We start from the raw sequence: 23,487 nt of genomic DNA, 5'->3' as shown, positions 1-23,487 counted from the left end.
CAAGGTTAAAATTGTTTCCCCTATTATTTCAGTCTGTCATGTCCACAGATTACCCAAGTAACTGCTACACTTTGCTAGAGATTAGAGGAGTTCGGGCTCTCGCCTCCCACCCCCACCATTATTAATGACTTCCTCTCATTGTAACTGATTACCTCCAATCAGTTCCAATCACACAGGATCCATTTGCTAGTGAGCCATCTGAATTTGACACGTGCAGCTTACCACACAACATGCAACAAGGCAGAGGAGAGACAGGAAATTCTCCACTGGTTGGCTTACCTATGTCTGAAATCTTTATTTCTGACAGAAGACAGGAGAGCAGGGAATAGAAGAAAGAATGAGGTGTTAGCAGCGGGGTTAGAAGCATTATTAGCAGCCTGAGAACTTGACAGCAATGGTACTGTACAATACTATAATAAATAAAGACTTAGCAGCTATGACACTGATTTATTTTATATTGGATATTACTTGTCAGTGAGCTCACTTACAAGCAGCTACATATCACAGAAGAGGCATGGCTTCACCTGCACCACTACTGCTGACTTCGGGGAAGGGGATGAGCCTGACACACGCGGCTGCTCTCACCAGAGCTAAGACAGGGGCTGCAGCAGCGGCTTCCCCCCCCCGTACAGAGACATGCTCCCCGAGACACGCATGTTCACTGCTGTGCCTCTGTTGGTGTGCACGCTGCCCTACAGAGGGTATTCAAAACTTGCATAGCCCACCATGATCCTCCTCATGACAGAATACAGAACTGGAGACATACCATAATTAGAAGGGCAGGGGGCGGGGGGGCGGGGGACAGGGGGACAGGCCGGGAAGAAAATACATTAAGATTGACAACATACTGATACATGTATTTTTCTTTCCAAATTTCATTTACTCCTCCCTTCCCTACTTATTTGTCTTCCACGATCTCCCCTCAAAGGTGGGAGGCAGGGAAAATGGGGTGTCTTATTTGAAAATGTGAAAATGGAGGCCCAGAGCAGGTAGATGTCTTGCCCACAGCTGGACAGCTTCTCTGCCAAGGTGGGCTGACCCCTAGGCTGTGGCTCTTCCCATTACCCTACAAGAGGTGGAAAGACAATGTGAGCAGCTGACTGGAGCAGACAGGCTTACGGGTTCCTTGTTCCCTGACAGATGTCTGTGGCAGTGAAACTCATAAAAGAGAGAAGAAAGGCAGATAATATTCCATTGGTGGTTCTCATAAAGCCTGATATCCCACTTCCTATGAGTCCACAAAATTCAGGCTTCTGATTCTTGTCATGGCCAAAGACCTCCTGCTTCATTTGTCTCTGTGTGTGTGGGTGACTACAAACCCTCTGCTTTTGAGGGCTGCCATGACCGTGGTCGGCTAGCAAGCCTTCCCTTCCTTCACATGGGCACTGCAGAGACATTCTCAGCAGGCAATTACTTCCAGGGGATAACTTAACAAGGCATTAAAGCCAAAGTGGCCCTCTTTGGGTCAGGTGACAATTCTTTGGCCATGCAGAGCTGTGTGATGGACTTTTGGGCTTCGGTCCGCCATTCTAGAAGCTGGACCTTGGGCAGATTCTTTAAATTCCCTGAGTCTCCTTGGTCTTGTTTGTCAAGGGCAACAGTGGTAAATATCTTGCAGGACTGTTATACTGGGCAAATAGTTGGGACTTCACAGAAGTGAGTTTCCTTTTCCCTGGCCAGTTTGGAAGAAGGCTTTCCAGCTCACAGGCCTGTTCTGTTCACACGAACTCCTGCCCAGGACATGGGCAGATCCTACTCCCTAAAGCAATTTTGAGGAACTTGGGGCAATTTCTCCTGAAAGGGAGTGTGGGGCAACCCTGTCTCTAACCACAGCTTCTCTGTAACCCTAGAACCCACCCTGTGACAGTGCTCTGGTTCTAAGAAGACCCGATTTAGGGAGTCTAGAGAAAATGCAACCCACCAGGCCCTTCCCCGAGCTCTAAGTATGGCTATGCTCCATCACTCACGGTGGGGATGGGGAGAAAGAAAAGGTGGAGTTGGCTGGCCCTGCAGCATGCTAGGAGCACAGAGGTACTGCCAGATTTCAGCCTTTATCTCAGTACCAGACAGCTGAAGAGGACTGCTCTAACTCGGATGAGTGTTTAGTAACAGGGCCAAACCTACTAACGCTGGCTTTGTCCGTTCTGCCATGTTTGTCCTTATAAGAGGTCTTATGAGACTAATTTCAATCTGTTTGGTGCCAGGAAACAGAAAGAAGTTCAAGGGCTTCCAAAAAGTCTAATTCCTGGTTGGTAGCAGCCTTCTACGTCTTCTGGGCGTCAAAGATAGCCCCCTGCCCCACGAGTGGCTGGTCTTCCTTTCAGTGCTCGGTGGAGAGCAGCACCTGCTTCCCCAGAGCCCCCAGCTTACAGTTTAGCCCTGAGCTGGGAAGTGAAAAGTCTCAGATGGACTCTGACAGGTGAGGCTCCTCTGGGTGTCGTGGGTAATGCTAGGTGGGCGCCACGGGATAGCAAAGGGACAGTATTAGGAAGTGTGAGGAGGACATCACCTTACATACCTCAACTCCAGGATGTTAGTGACATTCCCAGAGGGGAAGATCCTCCGGATGTAGTTGAAATCTCCCACGTAGAGGCTTCCGTCAGAGCCGCATGTGAGGGCCACGGGGGCCAGGAGTTTATTCCCATCGGCAAGGCCATTGCAGCTGGGGCAGGAGATGCTTCTCCGGCGCCCATTGCCCATGATGCTCCCGATGACGGGTGGCTGCTGAGACACAAACTGGTTCTCCCCATTCCCTTTGTGTAAGATGCCTGGGACAAGGACAGAAGAACAGAATCACCTATGGAGCAGGAAATGGCCGTCTTCTGCGGCTGACCACAGAGTTGCCTCGATTTTGCAAGGAATGCAAGATCTCTGCCTACCATTTCCAAGACTTACCCCCCAAGGCTGCCACACCCCCATCATGAAACCCAGAGTGTCCTGAACAGGCCATGCTGCCTTCCTGATTGAACGCTCTCAACAACTCTGTAAGATAGGCATCACTGTCCCCTCTGGATGCACAGGGGGGAACAGGCTAGTGGCTTACCTGAGGTTACACGGAGAGTAGCAGAAGTGCTCTTAAGTCCAGGCCCCTAATCATTCAGCTCCACTCCTTCTCAAATAGACTGTACACATCTCCTGTACCTAGTCCCCATCTCTACTGCAGTGTGGATTTTTTATGACACTTACATGTTTTTCTCTCTTTAGACTGAAACCATGTTATTTCCCTTTCTATATCCCCAGTGCCTATCGCAGAACCTGACACAGAGTAGATCTCAATCAATGTTTAGAGAAATGCATGAGTGAAGTTCAGTCTCTTCTCACCAGGGTAGATTCAAGACACCTGGGTTTTTGCCTGGTGTTGCTCCTAATGGGCTGATCCCAGATGTTGTATTGGCTTTCCTACTGTTTTAACAGGTCTTGGATCTCCGTTTCCTCACCAGCAAAATGAAGGGACTGACCTCAGTGACTTGTAGCTTTCATCCCATAACCACATTGTTTATTTTGGGCCCGGATCATCCTTTATCTCCCATATTATTGCCACAGTCTCCAAACTGGACTGTGCCTCTGACCTCACTCCTTCCATATTGACGCCTGAATGAGTTTTGGGTTTATGGTCACAAGAATCTTCTCCCAGGCTGTCACCTATTAGCTCTGTCCTTTATTAAACAGGTATCTTTCATTTTTACCTAGTCTAATCAAATCATTTTCCTACTCTAATGTTTGTGCTTTTTGGTTTTAGGGAATCCTTCTCTGAGATCATAAAGATATTCTTCTGTGTTTTCTACTAGTTTTAAAGTGTTACCTTTTAAATTTAGACCTTTAATCAATCTCGTTTATTTTGTATGTAGTGTGAACTTAATTTTACTTTTCTTCACCCACTGAGCCAGTTTTTCCAATACGATTTCTAAAATAACTGTCTCCACCGATATCTGATGTTGCCTGTGTCATGTGCCAGTTTCTATGTGTGTATGGAGCGTAGCAGAAACCGTAGTCATCCACAGGTATCCATCCTGTCCCCTGTCCTTTTTCTGTAGCCACAGAACCCCTGATGTTTGGCTGTCCAGGTGACTATCTGGAACCGCCTACACTTGGCAGGTGACTAAGTTCTAGCCAGTGGCATGGAAATAGAAATGGGGTGGGCAGCTGTTGGGAGGTGTCCTTAAAATGGGAAGGGCTTGCCCTTAGCCCTTTTCCTCCTTCTTGCTGGATGGGATGTGGATATGAAGGCTGGAGCTTCAGCAGTCACCGTGAACCATAACCTTGGGGATGGAGGCCTGATTGGAGCAGTGGGAGGGGAGGTGCCTGAGCCCCTGAGCCTGCAGTGTGCCAAGCCAGCCCTGGGTTATCTACCTCCAGACTTTCAGGCGAGGGAGAAACAAACTTTTTGCCTGTTTGGAATTCTGTTATTTTGGCTTTGCTGGCACTCGTGGCCAAAATGATTCCTGATGACCACTTATAGGTCAGTTTCTGAACCCCGTGCTCTGTTCCATAGAAGCTATTTATCCACTCGGGTACCAGCACCACAATTTTGGAGACTGTGGTTTCTTTTAAGACGGATACCAAACCGTCTGGCAGTGCCTCTTTTTTCCTTTTTCTTTTAAAGGCTGTCTCAGCTATTCACCAATCTTTCCTCTATCATAAAATTTAGAATTAGTTGGTTAGTTTTTCCTTAAACCTTTTTTTAATTCAAATTGTTTTATTAAAATTATTTGGCAATTTTAGTAGCAATGCAAAGTTTTTGACTCTGACCACTGGACACGCTTAGACACGACTTTATGATTTTTGGTCTGCTGTGGGTTTGGGTGCATGTACTTTTCCAAACCTTCTGCCCTTCCTTTCATTACCAAATGGCAAAGTGCCTTAAGTTTCGCTGTCTACAATATTCTACTACTGGATGACAGGAATCTGTAAAGTAAGATTGAATAAAAAATTCATAGATTCAAAAATTTTCTGCAAATATTAAGAACATGTAAAGTATACTAGAGACACAATGTTGTGGTTTTGAGTAGCATCCAGGGCCTCTCCAGAGTAGGTGGGAGATGTCTGACATCAGGAGCATATTTAGTTGTCCCATCCTGGAACACAGTCAAGGTGGGCTATCTGAAATACAGAGCTGATTATGTCACTTGGATGCTTGAAACCCTTCAGAGGCTTGACATCGGCCTCTGGATGAAGTTCAAAGTCCCAGTCTTCTGACCCTGGGCTCTGGCTGCTCAAGCTCTGACTTTTGCTTCAGCTCTTGCCTTCACTTCATCCTTTGCTCAAACCATAAGAAACCTTCTCTCCAATTACTCTTCTTTCAGACTTCTGTGTCTTGGCACATACTGTGCCTTCTGCCTAGAATGTTCTCCCTACTTGATATATAGGGCTGATCCTCTGGATCTTTTGAGACTCAGTTCAGAGGTTCTCTCCAAAGAGACACCGTGCCGAACCGGGAAACTGAGTTGCTGCCCTCCATGCCCCAGTGTCCTGTGCTTTTGTGTGTGATGGCACCATCCACGGCACAGCCTGGAGACTGCCTGGGAAGTGTTTGCTTCTGACCAGAATATCATCTCTTGAGGTCTTTCATTTCTGCATCTCCACTGCCTAGTTGTGACAAGCACAGGGCAGGATCCCAAGGAATATCTGTTGACTAACCCTTCTGATGACTGATCACATACAAGCCCATGTAATTTGAAGTGTGCATTTTTTCCAAGGGATACAGGAGCACTGATGCATAGGGCCACTTGTACCCCAATGTTCATAGCAGCACTCTCAACAATAGCCAAATTATGGAAAGAGCCTAAATGTCCATCAACTGATGAATGGATAAAGAAATTGTGGTTTATATACACAATGGAATATTACGTGGCAATGAGAAAAAAAATGAAATATGGCCTCTTGTAGCAACGTGGATGGAACTGGAGAGTGTGATGCTAAGTGAAATAAGCCATACAGAGAAAGACAGATACCATATGGTTTCACTCTTATGTGGATCCTGAGAAACTTAACAGGAACCCATGGGGGAGGGGAAGGAAAAAAAAAAAAAAGAGGTTAGAATGGGAGAGAGCCAAAGCATAAGAGACTGTTAAAAACTGAGAACAAACTGAGGGTTGATGGGGGGTGGGAGGGAGGAGAGGGTGGGTGATGGGTATTGAGGAGGGCACCTTTTGGGATGAGCACTGGGTGTTGTATGGAAACCAATTTGTCAATAAATTTCAGAAAAAAAAAAAAAAACCAAAAACTGAACTTTAAAAAAAAAAAAAAAAAAAAGAAGTGTGCATTTTTTTTTCTTTTTTAAATCTGGCAGGGCACAGAGGATACGAGACAAGGGCCACACCATGGCCTGGCTCCTGGAATTCTGTTAATGCACTTACCACTTTGGATGTTGAGGGCATGATGTTTGTCTAGGCTCCATCCTCCCAGCTTAGAAGCATCGATTTCATATCCCTGCAGCACTGCCGTTCTTTTTTCCCACAGGATCAGATCTGGGCAGGATTCATACTCATAACCCACGGAAACTGTAGGAAACAAAAGCGCACAGGTGAGCAAAAGCGCAAAGTGCACAGGTGAGTAAAGCCTCTTCTTTGGCTTTGATATGCACACAAGGCTCTGGCTTGTCTTTCGTAGAAAAGGAGAAAAGGTCGTATTTCTAAGTGCCTTAGAAATCCTGAGCCTTAATATCCTTTTTTAATAGAGCAATTGTGCATTATGAGGAAAAGTTAAAAAAAAAAGTACTAAACAATTTAAAAAGGACCCAGGAGAATCAATTCCCAGGAAATAATCCTTTAGTATGGAAAATACTTCAGGCACAAAACTCTTCACTGCAGGACTATTTATAATAGTGTGAATTGGAAGTAATCTAAAAGTTTAAAAGGGGTTACAGGTTGAGCAAATCAAAGTGTACCCACTCTATGGGGCCCCTGGATGGCTCAGTCAGTTAAGTATCTGACTTTTGATTTTGGCTCAGGTCATGATCTCATGGTCATGAGATTGAGCCTGGCATTGGGTTCCATGCTGAGTGTGGAGTCTTGTTGGGATTCTCTCTCCCTCTCCCTCTGCCCCTCCGCAGCTCTCACGCTCTATAAACAAATAAGTAAGTACGTCTTCAAAGTGTACCCACTTGAGGAATATTATGCAGCCGCCGGATAATTTGGTTATGAAGATAGTGGGGTGTCATGGAAAATGCTTATGGAATAATGCTAAGTTGTATATACAGTATTCTATCTAGGCTTAAAAAAAACTATACACAAACTATAAACGAGAAAAGAAAATAAACATAAATGTTAACAAGTAGTTGTTTTATAGAAACATGTATGAATTTATTTATATTTTTGTCCGTTCATCAAATTTTTATGAATGATAATGGTATTACTTTACTAAAGAAAAAAATTCAAGGTTGTTTATAATGAATACATGGAAAAAGAGCTCACTTAGGGTACTTTGAAAGCTGGAAGTTGCTTTGAGTCTCAAAGCTTGAAAATCCCCTGGTTTCATTTCTGTTTCATAAATCCAGACCTCCTCAGGAGGGCACCGGGATGCAGGCTAACCATGGCAGCCGTCCCGAGACTGGATTTGTAAAAAGCCCTGTACCTGCCCTGTGGAAAGGAACCAGCAGAGACAGGAATGCCATTTCTTTCAAGCATCTTTCTGTGCAGACAGTATCCGTCAAGAGGTCAATATCCTACCGCATGTTCAGGACAGAAATTAACAAGTGGACAGTCCCTTCAAAGTTTCTTTAGGTGCCATAAAAGTTGTTAGCCATCTATGGCAGGAGGGGAATGTTCACAGGGGCATCTTCTCTGTGACCGTGAGTCCCTTAAGCAGCCTCTACGCCTCCTATTGGTCACCTAAGGGAAGTGAGCCTCAGCCCTTGAAGTCCCACTATGCAGACACCTGCCTTTGTCCCTGGCTGGTGGACACTAAGGATACCCATTTCACCTGAAGAGGTTGCAAGGCTTTTTTTTTTTTTTTTTTTTTATGAGACCCCAGAAGTACTTTGAGTTACAGAAGGGAGAGTGGACAGAAAGAGACGGCATCTTCACTCCCAGCATGCCCTTGTGCGGTAGGGTGGGATGCAAAACTACAGGGAGGGACTGGGATGAGTCCAGCTCCGTTCCTGTCTCATCCATCCTTGGGAGGTCCCCTCACCTCTCCCGGCCTCGGCTTTCTCTTGCAGAATCCGAGGACAATTTCTGACTCACAGGGTGGTTGTGAGGATTAAGTGGGATATTAACGTGCAGGGAAGCACACTGTTCAGAGCAGGTGTTCAACAGACATTCTCTTATTGACTGCCTGCCTTCCCTCCCTCCCTTCCTCTCTTTCTTCTTTACAACATTATTTCTCCTCTGCTTCCTCATTCTGCCATTGCTCAATCTAATAAGGGAATGAAATTGGAGTAGGTTTCAAGATGAGAAGGAATTTCCTGGGCTGATACTCTACGTGTTTGGGGGATTAGCCCCGCAGGGGTTAGGTCTGCTCACAGTCCAGCTCTGAACCCTTCCTGGGACTCTGCTATATACGGAGGCTGGAATGAGCACAGCCAGCCGCTGAAGCCCGACGTCTGAGTGGGGCTGGGAGTCCAGGTGAGGCCACAGTCACCTTCTGCTTCATCTTAAAAACAGACAGAAACAATGAGGAGGGGGGCCCCTGGGTGGCTCTGTCCGTTAAGTGTCTGACTCTTGATTTCGGCTCCGGTCACGATCTCACGGTTCATGAGTTCAAGCCCTGCGTTGAGCTCTGTGCTGACAGCATGGAACCTGATTGGGATTCTCTCTCTTCCTTTCTCTCTCTCAAAAACAAATAAAAACTTTAACAACAACAACAACAACAACAACATCAACAACGACAGAACCTCTTTGATTGCAAATAAGGGAAAAAGGCCAACAAGCCTTCCTGATGAAGACAGAATCTTAGCTCCTGCACCTCAATAACTCTGAAGAAACCCAGGAGCCCCAGACTCCCACATTTCTCATGGGTGAGTTCAGGCCAGATGGTTGTGAGGGGGCCATAGCTGCATCTTCGTGGCACAAAGCCTCTTTTAGCTGTCACATACCACCAGAGCACTTTTCAAGGGCCCTTCTGCTTTTGTAACCCCCTTTAAAAAAAATGATCAGCTTTTCCACATTCAGGTCTTTGAGTACATTCTCTTAGGTCACGGATGGCCACCAAAAAGTCTTGAAGGCCGACTAAGCCGTAGGAATTTCTGGGCAGAGGAAGGGAGGAGGAAGAAACATGGCAAGTGGAAAAAGAGCCCCACATCCCCAAGCGTCACTGTGTCTCTGAGGATGGCCTTGAGTCCTGGGGCTGAGAGGCTTACCGAAGGCTTCCGAGAGCCCGAACACCTTCTGGTTGTAGACATCTGTCTTGTCCCAGATGAAGTAATAGGACAAGTCCGGGGCCGCAGCAAACCACTTCCTGAAGAGGCGGCCCTCCACTGCCACCATGAGGTGCACCTTCATGAGGTTGAAGGGGATGGTAGGGTGGGTGAGGCTGATCCTCAGGACAGATTTGTAGCCAGGGGTACGGCTGCTAAGGTAGCTCAACCTCATCTTGCAGCCAGAGATAGCGATTTCTTCCTGCAAAGCCTAGAAGACAGATTACACAGCAAGTGACGGTCATGGACTCATGGGAGGAGGGGGGCTGACAAGCCCCATGTGCTCTGGGTGTTCAAGAGGTAGAGGAGGAAGCAGAGATGGGGGACGAGGGAGAGGAGGAGCAGGAACTAGAAAAGAGAGACGAAAGAAGAGGGGGAGGCAGAGTGTGAAGAGAAGCAGGAGGAAGAGGGGAAGAGGGGCAAAGGGGAAACGGGAGGGAAGAGGAGGGATCCAAGAGTCAGGAGGCCTGGCTCCGGACCAGCTCCACGTGGTACACCCCTGCCCCATTCCACGCGGATGACGATGCTCACCCTGCTGCATTAGTGAGAGGAACACAGGAGATAATGCGTGTAAAATATTTATCATCATGTTGCCTCTCATTCACTAGCTATGCCCTCCGAGAAACGCGTGCAAGCTGCCGAACGTCAGCCTCCTCTCCAGAGTAGCGTGAGGATTGAGTGAGGTCACACATATAAAGTGCCCAGCCTATGACAGGTACTCAGTAAACAGGATGCTGCTGCTGCCGTTGGTGCTGGTGCTGGGAGCTGAGGGTAATATGAAGACAGACTTTCCTTCAGACTAATACGGACAGCCGCCTCAGCAAGGGCAGTTTCTCCCTCAAAACTTTCCTAAAATAAGACCTTCAAATACCTTTCCTCTTCAGGAAAATAAACAGAGACCATAAGAGGCTGGCCAAACAATTATGCAGGGTTGAGAGCACGGCCTGCCAAGGGCCTGTGGCCAATGCCTCCCTCCAGCTCACCCACAGAAAGGGGTCAGACTGGAGGCATGGAGTTTCCATGCCCCATGCTGTGCTAGATGAACAGAATGGTGGGGAAGGTGGCACTTTATCTCCTGTATGTAACGGGCTCATTTCCAAGATGGAAACTTTAAATCAATGTCAGGGTTCTCAGGCACATGGCGAAAGCAGAGAACTTCTATCAGCTTGATGCTCTGGGCTCTGTTTTAAGAAGGGGACATTAAATCAATTGAGGCTAACGTATCCATTAAAAGGACAATGATTATTCTACTCTGGTGTTCATGGAGAAACTGGGCCTTCACAAAGAAAGCTTTTTCCTTTCTGTCCATTTCATATCACATATGGGGGTGAGCTCTCCCTACCCCGTTCTGAGCACACAAAATTTTAGGGACTGGGCCTAAAGCAGAGCAACCTTCCTTAAAAATCAGCTTGCAGCTTCTAGACAAAGCAGGCTCTATAACCTGGTGAACCACAGGCAGGGTTCGAGTGCCATCCTCACGCTCTCATAAATATTTATCTTCAACACACCTTTTACAGTGTACATCTCCCAGTGCTTGCGAAGGCTGGCCAATGATAGGGCCAGGAAAACCCAGGAGCTTGTTTTCATGTGTTTCATGAATCTGATAATAAGCAAGGTTTGTGACCCAGCTGAGCTCGCAGACACCCAGCTCAGTGAGCGCTGCGAACAGGGTGGGACCTTTAACCTCATTTGTTCCAAAGTCTCTGCTCCTGGGAAAATGTCTAGATGGAGCTGAACCAGGGTTGAGTAACAAATTACTTCTCTCCAGCAAGCTCTGTCTCCGCTGACAACCATTTCAAAAGAAAGGTCAGCCTGGTAGTTGAGATAGGAGACCGGCACCGAATCTCTAAAAGGAGCGAGGTTTTCAACCTGAGGGTGCAATGAGAATTTCAAAATGGCTGTATGTCCTTGTGGGCTGGCGCCAGAAGCCCATCAGCAGGACACACACACACACACACACACACACACGCACACGCACACGCACATGCACACGCACACACAGATATGACTGCTCAGCCAGGCATAAAACACACACGAAAGCGTATAAGCTCCCTGCTCCACAGGCCCCTGCAACCTATTAACATGCACATGACCAGAGCTCTTGGTGGGCAAGCGAGCGAGCCTGGGACCTCTCCCTGCCATCTTTCTTCCCTTGGACTTTGTTCCTGCCATCTGAGATTGGGCTGGGATGGCAGAAGACATCTGACTCTCCACAGCTTTGTTAGGCCAAGAATCTATCCTGGTTTCAATCCGATTAGACTGTTTCTTTCCAAATTACTTCCTTTTAATGATAATTAAGTAAAACACTTGTATGTAGAGATTTGAGCCAAAGCATGCCTCTGGCATGAAGGCAGTGTGTATAAAATAATCTTAAATAAGAATAATACTGGAGAAAATTTATTGAGCGCTTACTGAGTGCTACACCTTGTGCTAAAGCGCCTCATGTATATTTTCTCACTGAACCTTTATTATGATGGCTGTCTGTCCCACTCCTGTTGGTAGAACCTATCATGATAAATATTTTCCACAGAAATGATGACAGAGGGGGACATTGGAGGCTGGGGGGAAAGGAAAGTGGGAGTGAACTGGACGGCAGAGTGGAAAAGGAGTGGGAGTTTATTATATGCCTGAGTGTGCCAGGAAGCTTCCAGTGCTCCTGTGTTTTGAGTATGGAAGAGGGGTGACCATCACACGCCACGGCTGCTGTGGGGTCTGGCAGCTGGATTCTGCATGGTGGGCTGATGAGATCTCCCTTTCCCCTGTCTCTGAGATCCTCCTCCACCCCACAGGTGAAATAAAAGCACAGAGAAATATGGCTAAGAAAGCTGGGTACCTGAATTTCTGGAACGATGGGGCCTTTCTCTGCACAGGAGCTGGCAAAGGACGTCAGCGGGGATGGAGACACGACAGGGTTGGGGCGGGCGAAGTTGCTCAGGTCACAGCTGGGAATCTCATTCTCCTCATGTCGCATGATGATGGTTTCCATGACAAAGAATCGATCCCAAGGCAGCCAGAGGGTGTGTTCCTGTGTGATGAAAGGTGCCCGCTCAAACCGGAGGATGATAGAGATGCCGCCATTTGTGACCAAGTCAAAGCTGTTTGAGAGGGGGAGGGGTGGAAAAAGGGGGAGCAGGAAACAGGAGATGAGGAGGAAGAGGATAATGGGTGGGGGTGGGGCAAAGAGAGACATAAAGGAGACAAAAATTACACCAAAAGGTCTGAGCACTTGTTGAGGAGACCCTAAAACCTAAAGACTTCACTATAACCACAAACGGTAACAGAGATTCCATAAAGCATGGGTTTTGGGGGAAATGATTCATTACAGAGATTTTACCAAAACCAACATTAATAGTCACTGCTATGGAGAGCCATTTGCCGGGACACAGGACAGCTGATGAGCTTCTGCTATGGTGGTTCTGGTACCTAGGGACCCTTAGAGCTGAAGCTCAGTGAAAAGTCAGCAGAATAAAGTGGAACAAGTCCTGCCCCGGTATTAGGAGCCCTAAGCCTAGTCCCGCCTCTGCCATGAACTACTGTGCGATCTCAAGCACATCACTCAGCCTCTCTGACCCTCAATTTTCTCAATATATAACATGGAAAGGTTCCAATGGATTTTTTATTCAAGTATAATTAATATACAGTGTTATACTCACTTCCGGTATACCATATAATGCTTCCACAATTCTATACGTTTCTCAGAACTCACCGAAATAAATGTACTCTTGACCCACTTTATTTCACCCATCCCCTCTCCCACCTCCCTTCCGGGCAACTACCAGTTTGTTCTCTGTATTTAAGAGTCTGTTTTCTTTTTCTTTTCTTTTTTTTTTTTTTTAATTTGTTTGCCTCTTTCTTTGTTCATTTGTTTTGTTTCTTAAATTTCAAAGGGATTATTCTTAAGTCACTAAGATCCTATGATCCTACGGCAATTTTAGCTCTGATTATGATAGATTACTCAATGCAGGCCTTTGGAATTACAAAAAGGCACAACTGACAGTACACGTGAGGTGGAAAAGGGAAGCTGAAGACTGAGGCCCAGACTCCCTGCTGCCGTGAGGTCTCTGTGGTGTCCGGGAGAGCCGGTGGCCAGCCGGCCTCTGTTCACAGCCCTCTCCCAGTCTGATGCTTTTCTTCTACGGAATCACCAGCAAGGGACCATTTGGTTCCCTGTGATGAGGAGTTTGCTATATCCACAGAAGGACTGTCCCATCTTCCGTTAGTTCTGTTAGGACTTGTTATTTTCGGAATTGAGCCTGGGTCCCTCTTCTTATAGCTACTTAGCCAGTAGGCCTTGTTCTACCTGTTGGGGTGACTCCTTCTGCCTTTGACAGTCCTTCAGGACTTAGAAACAGTGGCCCGGTCCACCTGCCACCTCTCGGCTGTGATGTCTCTGGACAGAGTCTTTTAGCCACTACTTGAGGATGCATTCTCAAGGCCTGTCCTCATCTTGTTCTTGTGGTTGGAGAGCTCCTGCAAACTCCTTACTTGGTCAGAATTCTAGCTCCCTCCCTCTCAGGGCACCACGTGCCCTCCTCCTCTTGGCCCACCACACACCGCCCAGGAGTCACATGTTTATTGCTTGGCCCAGGTGCATTGATTCCTCATTCTTTCCAGAACCTAGCCCAGCGCTTGTCGCTTATAGTTTACAGAAGGACTGTATGAATGACGCTGTCAGTTTCTTCTGAACTGAACACCCTAGGCTCCTTCCTACTTGGGCTGTTGTTACAGACCAACCCAGCATGCACCCGTGCAGTTGGTTATAGAGACTCTAACACAGGACCTCACCTTTATGCGGGCTTGGGCTCTCTGCTCTGGCTTGCTCTTCCCTCTCCCCGGGATTTTACGATGAACTGCCCTGACCTAGTGCCAAATCCTGTTCCTGACAGACGATGCCCCCAGATTCGGGATTCTAGGCTCCGGAGCCTGACTCTCTTGTCCTTTGCTGAAACTTTTCACCCACTCTGCCTGCTCCTCACTCAGCCCTTTCTAGGCCCACACTTGGGTAGCAGAAGTAGGACAGTGCCATCTTCAATAAACAGTGACGGAGTTTGTTCTGAACCAAGAGTTTAGGTTTTGGCTCTCTAAGAGAATATCCATGGTTTGGGGAAATACCCAGAGAATGACTTTCCTGTCATAGACCTGAAGAGCATCTGTACTTTGACAAAACATTTGTAACCATCAAACAGAACTTTGGCCCGGCTCACGAGCTCCTTTCACGAGAGCATGAGCGTGGGGAGGAAGCGAAGACAAACCGGAAAAGACATATTCTCAAGGTGGTGAGTGGGCTAGGGGCAGCTGGCCCTGCCAAGAGCTGGGTGTGACTGGATCTGGCCAAGAGCTGGGCCTGTTCATCTGGAGGGAAACCTTGTTGTGGATATGGATGTGAGTCTGACCACAAAAGGAAGGCCTGGATCTCAGGCGAAGCCCAAACAGCTCAGGGCCTGTCTAAGCACTGCTATTCACTCCATAGGTGACTTCTGTCACCTGTCTGGGCCTCAATCTCCTCATGTAAAATGATGATCATAATCACTTGGCAGTTATTAATTAGACAGATGGGATAAGGAATGGGAAAAGCCCAGAGCCCAACTCCCAGGGCATCATGCTCCGTATTCCCCCATTTTTGCAATTCAGCAAGCCTGGACTGCTTCTTTCGTCTGCTATTCTTTACAAATTTTTCTTCATGGCTTCTATTTTCCATCTTTTTATCAATCTCTTTGGCTCTAGTTAAGTCTTGATGTCTGGTATTTCAGTGTGGTGGGTATGTGAAAGGGACCGGGGAGCTGGGCGAGAGTGGGCAGCCCAGTGCCTGCCTGGGAAGTGAGGGATACAGAGCTGAGTTAGACTTGGTCCACAGACTTGTATACATTGTGACATTCAGGCTATGTCTCGGGCCTTACGGGCTCTCCTGGGGTGTGAGAGATAAGAAAGAGGGTGAAAGAAAGGGAAGCTGAAAGGAAATGGGCAAGATTCATACATAACAAACGGGGATCTGCAGGCACCTGGAGAGTAAGTAATGGCTCTCCTATCCATTATGCAGTGTCTAGTTGGGAGGGAAACTCAAGCCCCATAAAGCACTGGTTAAGAATTGCTTTGAAACTCAAGCTCTCTGCAACTCTGGTTCCTACAATGTGATTTAGTAAACTGATGCAGGAAGTGTGGCTGACAATTGCCTCCCAGGCTCCCCATGCTGTCAAGGGGCCACGGAAATCACAGGGGCAGTACACACAGGCGGAATCAAAACCTGGAGGCGAAGGAGTGGGCTCTTCTCAAGGGCCACCAAACCTACATGACTCCGGAGTGTTTTACGGACCCACTCTGACCAAGTACAGCAAGGCAAAGGACTGACGATTTGCCATTTCATGTGAATGACGGACACCTTTCGTGACAAAAAAAGAGCAGTCCCCATGGCTCCTTCTTGATGACTGTTTCACAGCAGGTAATGATGTAGCCACAATACCTGTTGCCTAGAATGCTCACATCTGCCACTTCCATCTAGCAGGCAGCCCCAAGCTGGAAGGCAGTGAAGACAGAGCATGAGAAAGATATAGTCCCCCATGCTGTACTGAACGTCTGCACTGACGTGCTTCCTGGGCTGGAAGGTGTGTGGGGCAGGGGACAGTGGTCTGGGCTGGCCAGATTACTCCTGGCACTGGCTGCCAGCCCCTTCTAGCTGGGCCCCTTCCCATTCACAGGGAGAGGAGGGGGGAGAGGGCTCCCCATGCCAAGCTTGCCACTCTGTCTAAGAGGCACACATGTCTACAAACAGATGAGCCTCTACTTCATTATCACCTCGGCCGGGACATGTTCACGTCTGATATTGGATTAAAGAGGTGCTAAAATCAATCAGGCTGGAGCATAATTTCCAACACAGAGTGAAAATCAACCTTATGGGCCCACACTTAGCCAGATGGACTGCCACCACCTGATTTTATTAAAAATCGAGGACCTGTCACCACCGACAGCCTAAATTGTTCCACTTTCTTCCTTCTCTTTCCATTTTCTCCAAAATATTCCTAATGGCCTGTACCACAATCATCACCTCCTCATCATTTAATAATTTGTAATTTTAATAAACTGCTAATATCCTTACCGTGTGCCAGGTCCTGGCAATATGGCAATGAACCAGAGGAGGGAAGGGAAATTAAGATTTATTAAACACCTACTGTGTGCAAGGCGCTTCCTCATCCATCATGGAATGTTATCCTTACAACCAAATTGTGAGATGCTAGTATTAGGACCATTCATAGGTGAAGAAGTTGAGGCCCAGAGAGGTGAGGAGAACTGTCTAATTGTTCTAGCAAATGGAGAGTTAGAGTGAGTGAAGAAACTTTATTTCCTTCTACCGACTGTTCTCGCGGGGATCCAAGGGGCAGAGTTCTGTCATCACCCAGTGGCTTCCACAGACCTAGGCAGTTGTAGATGGAAAGCATACAGCAGGAATACGAACATTTCTGGAGTTGTCTGGTCTGAGGAAAGTGGTCCATGTGACAGTGCTTTATATTATAAGCCATTGAGCAGGATAACATGTATAAGGTACCTTATGCTTACTCTGAGAACCAAACGAGAAGAGATTGCTTAATTTCTAGCCAAAGGTACTAAGGCCAGAGTCAGGTGCAAGGTCTCACAGCTAGTGAGTGGCAGAGCTAGGCCTCTGAATTCAGGTCCCATTCTCTTTCCACATTGCCATTCCAACAGCAGCTATGTGGCAAGACCACGAGAACAGGACCTTCACTAACTCTGCTCTACAAAAGGTCTCCTACCTGCCATCTTGCCTGCTGACTGTGTATCCAAAGAGAGGATTATTGACGAAGCTGATATTCACACCAACCAGTGGGGTCCCATCTGATGTCATCACTTGACCACGAATGACACACGCATGCCTGTGGGTAGAGAAGAGAGAATGACGTCATCTACTTTTCATGTTTACAACCCTGGATGGCAGGGAAGCCTTGGAGGTCAGAAGACAGAAGGCAGGCCGCTCATACATATCTGGGCACCCAGGGGCTCACTGTATTTATTCAAGAGGAGTAATATTCTTTTTTTCATATTGACTCAATTTAAGGCATCAAAGTGTCCTCTAAAGGGTTATAACTGGGAGATGTTTGTAGATACCTTACTAGACGTCATTTTCTAAGGATTCTATGTTATGCAGTAAGGGGATAAACTGATACAAGAGGGCTACACCAGCAGCAGAGTTAGCAGCCGAGTTACAGTTACGCTTGAGAATCCAAAATCATGAGACTTGGGTTCAACTCTTGACTCTGCCACTTTTTAGCTCTCTAAAGTTGCAAAAGTATGTGACAGCTCTTTGAAACTCTGTTTCTTCAGAGCAAGCTCCATGAATGACAGTGGCTATTATTGTCACTAATGGACACAGTGGAAGCGGACATACTCTCGAGAAAGTGAACAGGATAGAGGGTACATCCTCTCATCTGGCTTTAGAAACAGCAGAAGGGCAGATGCTAAGCATCCCCCTGGAGTGGTTTCTGGAACCTGTCGCCATCTCCCAATAATATCCCCGCTCCCACTTACCCTCTATATCCCAGACAACAAACCATCTGTTTCCCCCCAACTTGTCAGGCACGTGTTGCCTAAGCCTCTGTGTCCGTGCAGTGCTCTCCCAGCTGCCTCAGTGTCACTCCAGCACCCCTCCCCCAACACTCTCATCCTTTATGACTCGGCTTCAAATGACACCTCTTCCCTGAAGTCTGTCTTGATGACCCTAGTTAGACTAGTCACTTCCTTCCAAAACCTGACACAAACACCCAGATACCCTGCCACACTGCACACAGTCCTCCTCTCCACTAGATCGTGAGCTCCTTGAGGGCAGGGTCAAGGACTACTCCTTTCCTTCTCTCTGTAGTGCCTGGAAATGCCTAATAAGTACTAGGTCGTTGTTTAAAACAATGGTGGATTGAGTAAATAAGTGGGGCAATTAGAGATCATCTAGAATGATGGTTTTTCAAATATATCAGAAATACATCAGAAATGGAACCTTTTCACCAGATGGTATTTTAAAATAAGGACCTCAACATGGAAAACAGACACCACATCTCTCTAGACGAAATGAGAGGTCTGGAGTGATTCTGAAGGCAACTCTGGATTCTTACGTCTCTGGAGAAGCCAGAGAAAAGCCTGTTGGAAAATCAGTGAGTTGGTGGAAGAAGAGGAAACGGGTCCACAGAGGTTACGTTATTTGCCCCCAGTCACGCAGCGGGTAGTGGCAGAGCCAAGCCTCACATGCAGGGCTCACAGCCCCGGGCCCAACTTAGACCATTCTGTTTACCACTGGCAACGGGAGAAAAAGGAGGTGCTCAGTGGTGTCAACATCCTAAAGCATCAGGGCACTGGGGAGACAGCCCTGGTTGACAAGCCAGATCTGAGGCGAATATTCAGGTGTGAGTATCCAGACAACTTTTTCCATCTGCCTCTGTTCAGATGGCTTTTTTTTCTGGCTTGGAGAAGGGCTACTGATGAGACCTATGGGCATTCATAAAAAAGGGATCTCAAACAGCCTCTGCCTCATTGGGTACTTACATCTCTACCTTCCTAGAGTGATAAACTTTTCTCTGTTTGATGAGAAAAGCAATTAACACCAGGCTTGTAAGCAGCTGGTCTCACTAGCGTCAGCTTGTCCTTTCAGAAGGCAAGAACAACTACCCACAATGCATCAAGCTCCCCTCCCCCACCCCGCCCACCCCACCCCACCCCACCTCACCCCACCTCACCTCACCTCACCTCACTACACCCAATCTGGTTAATGCTAATTCAGTCAGCGGTTTCCTTCCGAGGCCCTTGGTCTAAATGCAATTACACGACAAACAAGTTAAGCGGTGAGGCTCAGCAAAGACTCTCAGTCCTGCTCTGAAGGTCTCCCAATACATTTATGTGAAATTATCTCTCCACTAATGGGAAAGATTTATTCCATCAATTGTATTCAGCTGGTACTGAGAGATGCCTTCTTTAATGGAGGAAAATTGAATTTCTTATTGCTGGAACTTTGTCCTTCCAAAGAATTACTAACAGATCTCATCCTGGTGCTGGCAACTGTCCAGCCTTGTCCTGACATATGTGCCTTCAGATTCTGCTTGGATGGCAACTAGCCCTCCGGGGATGGTTTCCTTTTGGGGGCTGCCCTGGCTGCTGCCCCTCATACACATGCGGGCCAGCCTCCTCTGACTGATCTGTCTTTGGAGGTTTCCTGATCATTGGGAAATGTTAAATCAGCACCGTTTGGCTATCATGTAGCCTTCACTTCGGCCAGCCGGAGCAGATGTAATTTTAGCCCAGGGTCCCGTGGGTTGCTCGGGTTCTGGAGAAGATTAAGTTGACTCCCTGTACCCCTGTACACCACAGAGGCCTCTTGCCAAAACAGGCATTTGGCTCAGGAATTAGGTCCTGGAGAAAAACACTTCCATCCTCCTCCTGTTTAACCATGATTTTCAGTTGTCAAGAAAACCAATTTAACACGAAGGCCTCTCTGGGACAAAGGAGATGGGGGAAGTCGGCTCTGTGGAGGCCTCTGAAATGTGTCTCATGCTGTGTTTTGGTTTTTTTTTTTGTCCAGGGAGGTTTGAAAAGATGTGCGTCCTGGGCTTCCAAGTGCTTTCTCCCTTCATCCCATTTACTGAATGGATACCACCCGTGGTATACTGGTAAACATTTAATACTTGGCTTTCAAAAGAAAAATACCTTTCATTGGTGGCATTTGCCTATTTCTGTGGTGTAAATACTTCCACCCTGGCCGATTTCATGCTATTAACGAGATGTCACTGAACCCAGACTTGGGAAGAGATGCACAGTAGGACCCTATTACCAAGTCCTTCCTCCACAAGACACAAGAGTCCTAATAAACTTAGGAGAACGAGAATAGTGGAATATAGTAAAATAATTAGGAAGTGATGAGTGTTGATTATCTTTGTTTTTAATAAAATTTATTTAATTTTAATTTCACACACTTTATTTTTTCCTAAGAGTAGTGTTCAAAAACTAGCCTGCAAAATTCCTGAACATTTAACAATCAGTTCTCGTAAGCGGGCATGAGCCCTCAGCTTCTGTATGCCACGGGAACAGACCCCACACTAAGGGTCAATGTGGCTGACAACTAGTTAATGCTCGGACCGTGAAATTCTACAACGGAAGACCACACCTTGGCAAGAAGTCAGTAACATGGGGTGCAAAGTGTTATCACAAACTTGGCTTTCCGGCTGCTTCATATGACCCTCCTCTCACCAGTCCTATATTTGACAGGTTTTGCTTTCCTTTGGTCACTATCTGGGCATAACCGAGTTTTGGGGTATTATTTTCTCCTTGTCCTCAGGGTCCCATCTAAGCTGTCATCACCTCAGTGAGGTTGATACCAAGTCTTCCTGGCACAACTAATCACCTCTTCCTCTAGGCTCCCCTAGATACTTCCAAGGATCTCTCCATGACCGTGACAGTCACAGAATTCTATCATTCACATTTACATAGCTGTCTTACATGCTTGCATGCGAGTCAGAGGAGGGCTCTGACCACATCCCCTGGGGCTAGGGCAAGCACGGACATTGCTCCCTGAGTGTCTATTAGGGGAGAAATGATCAAGTACTTGAAGCTCAGAAAGGAATGACTTGCTCAAGGTCATAGAGCAAAAAACTGGCTGAGTGGACACTCAAAGCTAGGACTTCTGACTTCCAGATCTTTACTCTTACTACTATCTTAGGTACCCGCAGCCACTAAAATTCAGTCTAATTAAAAAACCGGGGCACCTACTTAATAAGCTAGGCACTGTGTACTGTGTTAGATGAGGGGGTTTTAAATGCGGGAATTACTATCCCCGGTTGCTTGCTGGAGCTCACCAGAGCCAACCTGAAATGCTCGAGTGTAGCTGTCTCTGACAAGTGAATCAACACATGGGTTTGGCATATGTCAGGCAGCTGGGGCACAAAACAGGCAATTAGGTTGAGTGAACTCTGCCAGGAAGGAGCGCTCGTGCCAGGCCAAGGGGGTGGGGGTGCGCATCAAATGAGCTGGCATTAGTCCAACCACGCTCAGGGCCTGACTGAGGTGCCCTTGCTGACACCAGTGAGGAGGAAGATCTGCCTGACTGCTTCCTGAGTACAGCGGCCAGGTTGGGAGTCAAGAGGGGAAACTGTTAGAGAGACAGAAACACCTCGAAACAAAATCAAGCAAATAAGAAGCTAACCTCAACTGTCAGTCAAGGAGGCGGGGTAGGGGATGGGCTGGGAAGCGCCCTGGGCAGGGGGTCGGTTCCTACTTCTGACTCTGGTAACTAACTATAGGACTTTGGAGAATCATCTGACCTCTCTGGACCTCCATTCTCAGCGGCCCATGTAGCTGAAGTTTTTCCCATCCTGATGTCAAATAGAATCCAATGCATGTTTAAGAATGAGAAACTTAACAGAAACCATGGAGGAAGGGAAAGGGAAAAAGTAGTTTCAAGCAGAGAGGGAGGCAGGCCATAAGAGACTCTTAAATACAGAGAACAAACTGAGGGTTGATGGGGGGGAGGGTGTGGAGGAGAGGGGAAAATGGGTGATAGGCACTGAGGAGGGCACTTGGGATAGGCACTGGGTGTTGTATGTAAGCGAAAATCACGGGAATCTACTACCCCTGAAGTCAAGAGCACACTGTCTACCCTCTATGCTAGCTAAGTTGACAATAAATTATCTTTAAAAAATATGTATAATGGTTTTAATATAGTGCTATCCATTCTAGCTCAAGTAGCCCTATCATCCCTAGCTTTAGAATCTTCATGGAGTTCATACAATCTTGATACTTACCTCCGAACTGTTCGCTGTCTATGGAAACTTCTACCTATCCTGTTCACCTGAAACCCACCTGCATTCATCGAGTGGTACCCCACACTCCCACCCCTCTGGCCTACTTTCGTAAAACCACTGGGGCAATCTTCCTCCCAGGCAGACCCATGAGCTCCTTGAAGACAGGGGCCACATCTCCTTCACCGCTATATTCTTAGCATTGGGCATAACTGATGTTCATGTCTAAGTGGGCAAAAGAGAGCCTCCACTAAAACTGGTATTTGCCCTGGAATCTGAATGCATAGCACAGAGTAAGCTCTTGATAAATTATTCATTGAACGAATAAAGAACTGATGTGTTTCTGTCACTGAAGGGGGTGGGGGTGACGCCTGAGAACTCAGAGCTACTTGACCTTGATGGGGATATGGCCAAGGAACCGAGGGCTGGAGGGGCTGGGCCTTTTTAGTTGATCAGCCCAAACTGCATCCCAAGGCTGGGTTCCTTCCCCTGGAGGATCCACGCCACCTCAGCTTGCAGTCTTTCTACCTTGAGTCTATAGCCTCCTATCTGTACCTCTTTTTCGAAAACTTAAAAAAAAAAGGAACACAAAAAACGAATACCGGAAATTAAGTCAGATTTGTTATTCAATGCCTACTATGCATGCAGATAAAGGACGATGAAGGGAGAAAAGCTGCAGCTTTAACTTTTTAGTTATTAAATGAGAACAGCTAAGGAAACTGGTATTCAGGAGAACGGAACAATCACTTGGGATCTAGGTGGCAAAAGGTAACTTTAGCTCTTCTCTGATTTAAAGTATTTGATACTCCGTGCCACTCGTTTATGAAAATCACTCCTCTGTGTTACATACTTTAGACAGATTTATATGCCTGACCTGTAAGAACCCTTAAACTGTTGTCTGCTAGCTCTTGCTGATTGACTGGCGATCTTCCCAGCATCTTCTAGACTTTATTCAACATCTTGTAAGAACCTTACTTGGGCCCAAATGAGAAACCCACTTCATGGGGCTGTCAAACCACCCCAGCAAGGGGGTTTCTGTCCAAGCCTGACCTTATCCACACTGTAGCCTCTGAGACCCTCCTTCCAGCCTGGACACACTAGCTATTGTGCTGGCCCCTCTTTCTGCCTTTCCATCTCAGGGCTCTGCCTCAGTTTCCTTCACTAGCTTTTCTAGCCTGACATCTTCCACCTATAAACAAATTCTTGGGAACCCACTGGTCATAATGTGTTAGAAGAGACCTTCCTCCTAAACTTTTAAACTTCTCACTGGGAAGGTGAGAAAAGAAAGTCTAAGGACTCATCATTTATTATCCATGGGAACTCTGGGAAAGTCACTTCACCTCTCAAACTACT

At 47.0% G+C, this 23,487-nt stretch overlaps 1 protein-coding gene across 8 annotated transcripts in view; it reads right to left on the bottom strand.

Moving 5' to 3' along the window:
• Positions 1 to 23,487, bottom strand: part of TENM4 (teneurin transmembrane protein 4) — a 748,341-nt gene that overhangs the window by 57,518 nt on the left and 667,336 nt on the right. For 6 of the 8 annotated variants that reach the window (XM_043580116.1, XM_043580117.1, XM_043580115.1 and 3 more), the window contains 6 exons: positions 17,116 to 17,235; positions 12,189 to 12,450; positions 9,299 to 9,566; positions 6,357 to 6,500; positions 2,519 to 2,768; positions 280 to 300 (listed from right to left, as the gene is read on the bottom strand). In XM_043580116.1, coding sequence (XP_043436051.1) covers positions 280 to 300; positions 2,519 to 2,768; positions 6,357 to 6,500; positions 9,299 to 9,566; positions 12,189 to 12,450; positions 17,116 to 17,235 — 1,065 coding nt within the window. The remainder of the gene's footprint in view (positions 1 to 279; positions 301 to 2,518; positions 2,769 to 6,356; positions 6,501 to 9,298; positions 9,567 to 12,188; positions 12,451 to 17,115; positions 17,236 to 23,487) is intronic. The other 2 variants (XM_043580119.1, XM_043580113.1) reach the window with 1 other exon arrangement.

The sequence above is a fragment of the Prionailurus bengalensis genome, chromosome D1, assembly GCF_016509475.1.
Source record: "Prionailurus bengalensis isolate Pbe53 chromosome D1, Fcat_Pben_1.1_paternal_pri, whole genome shotgun sequence".
Lineage (NCBI taxonomy): Eukaryota > Metazoa > Chordata > Mammalia > Carnivora > Felidae > Prionailurus > Prionailurus bengalensis.
Note: the sequence above shows the minus strand (reverse complement) of the source record. Positions and strands in the feature narration are given on the sequence as shown.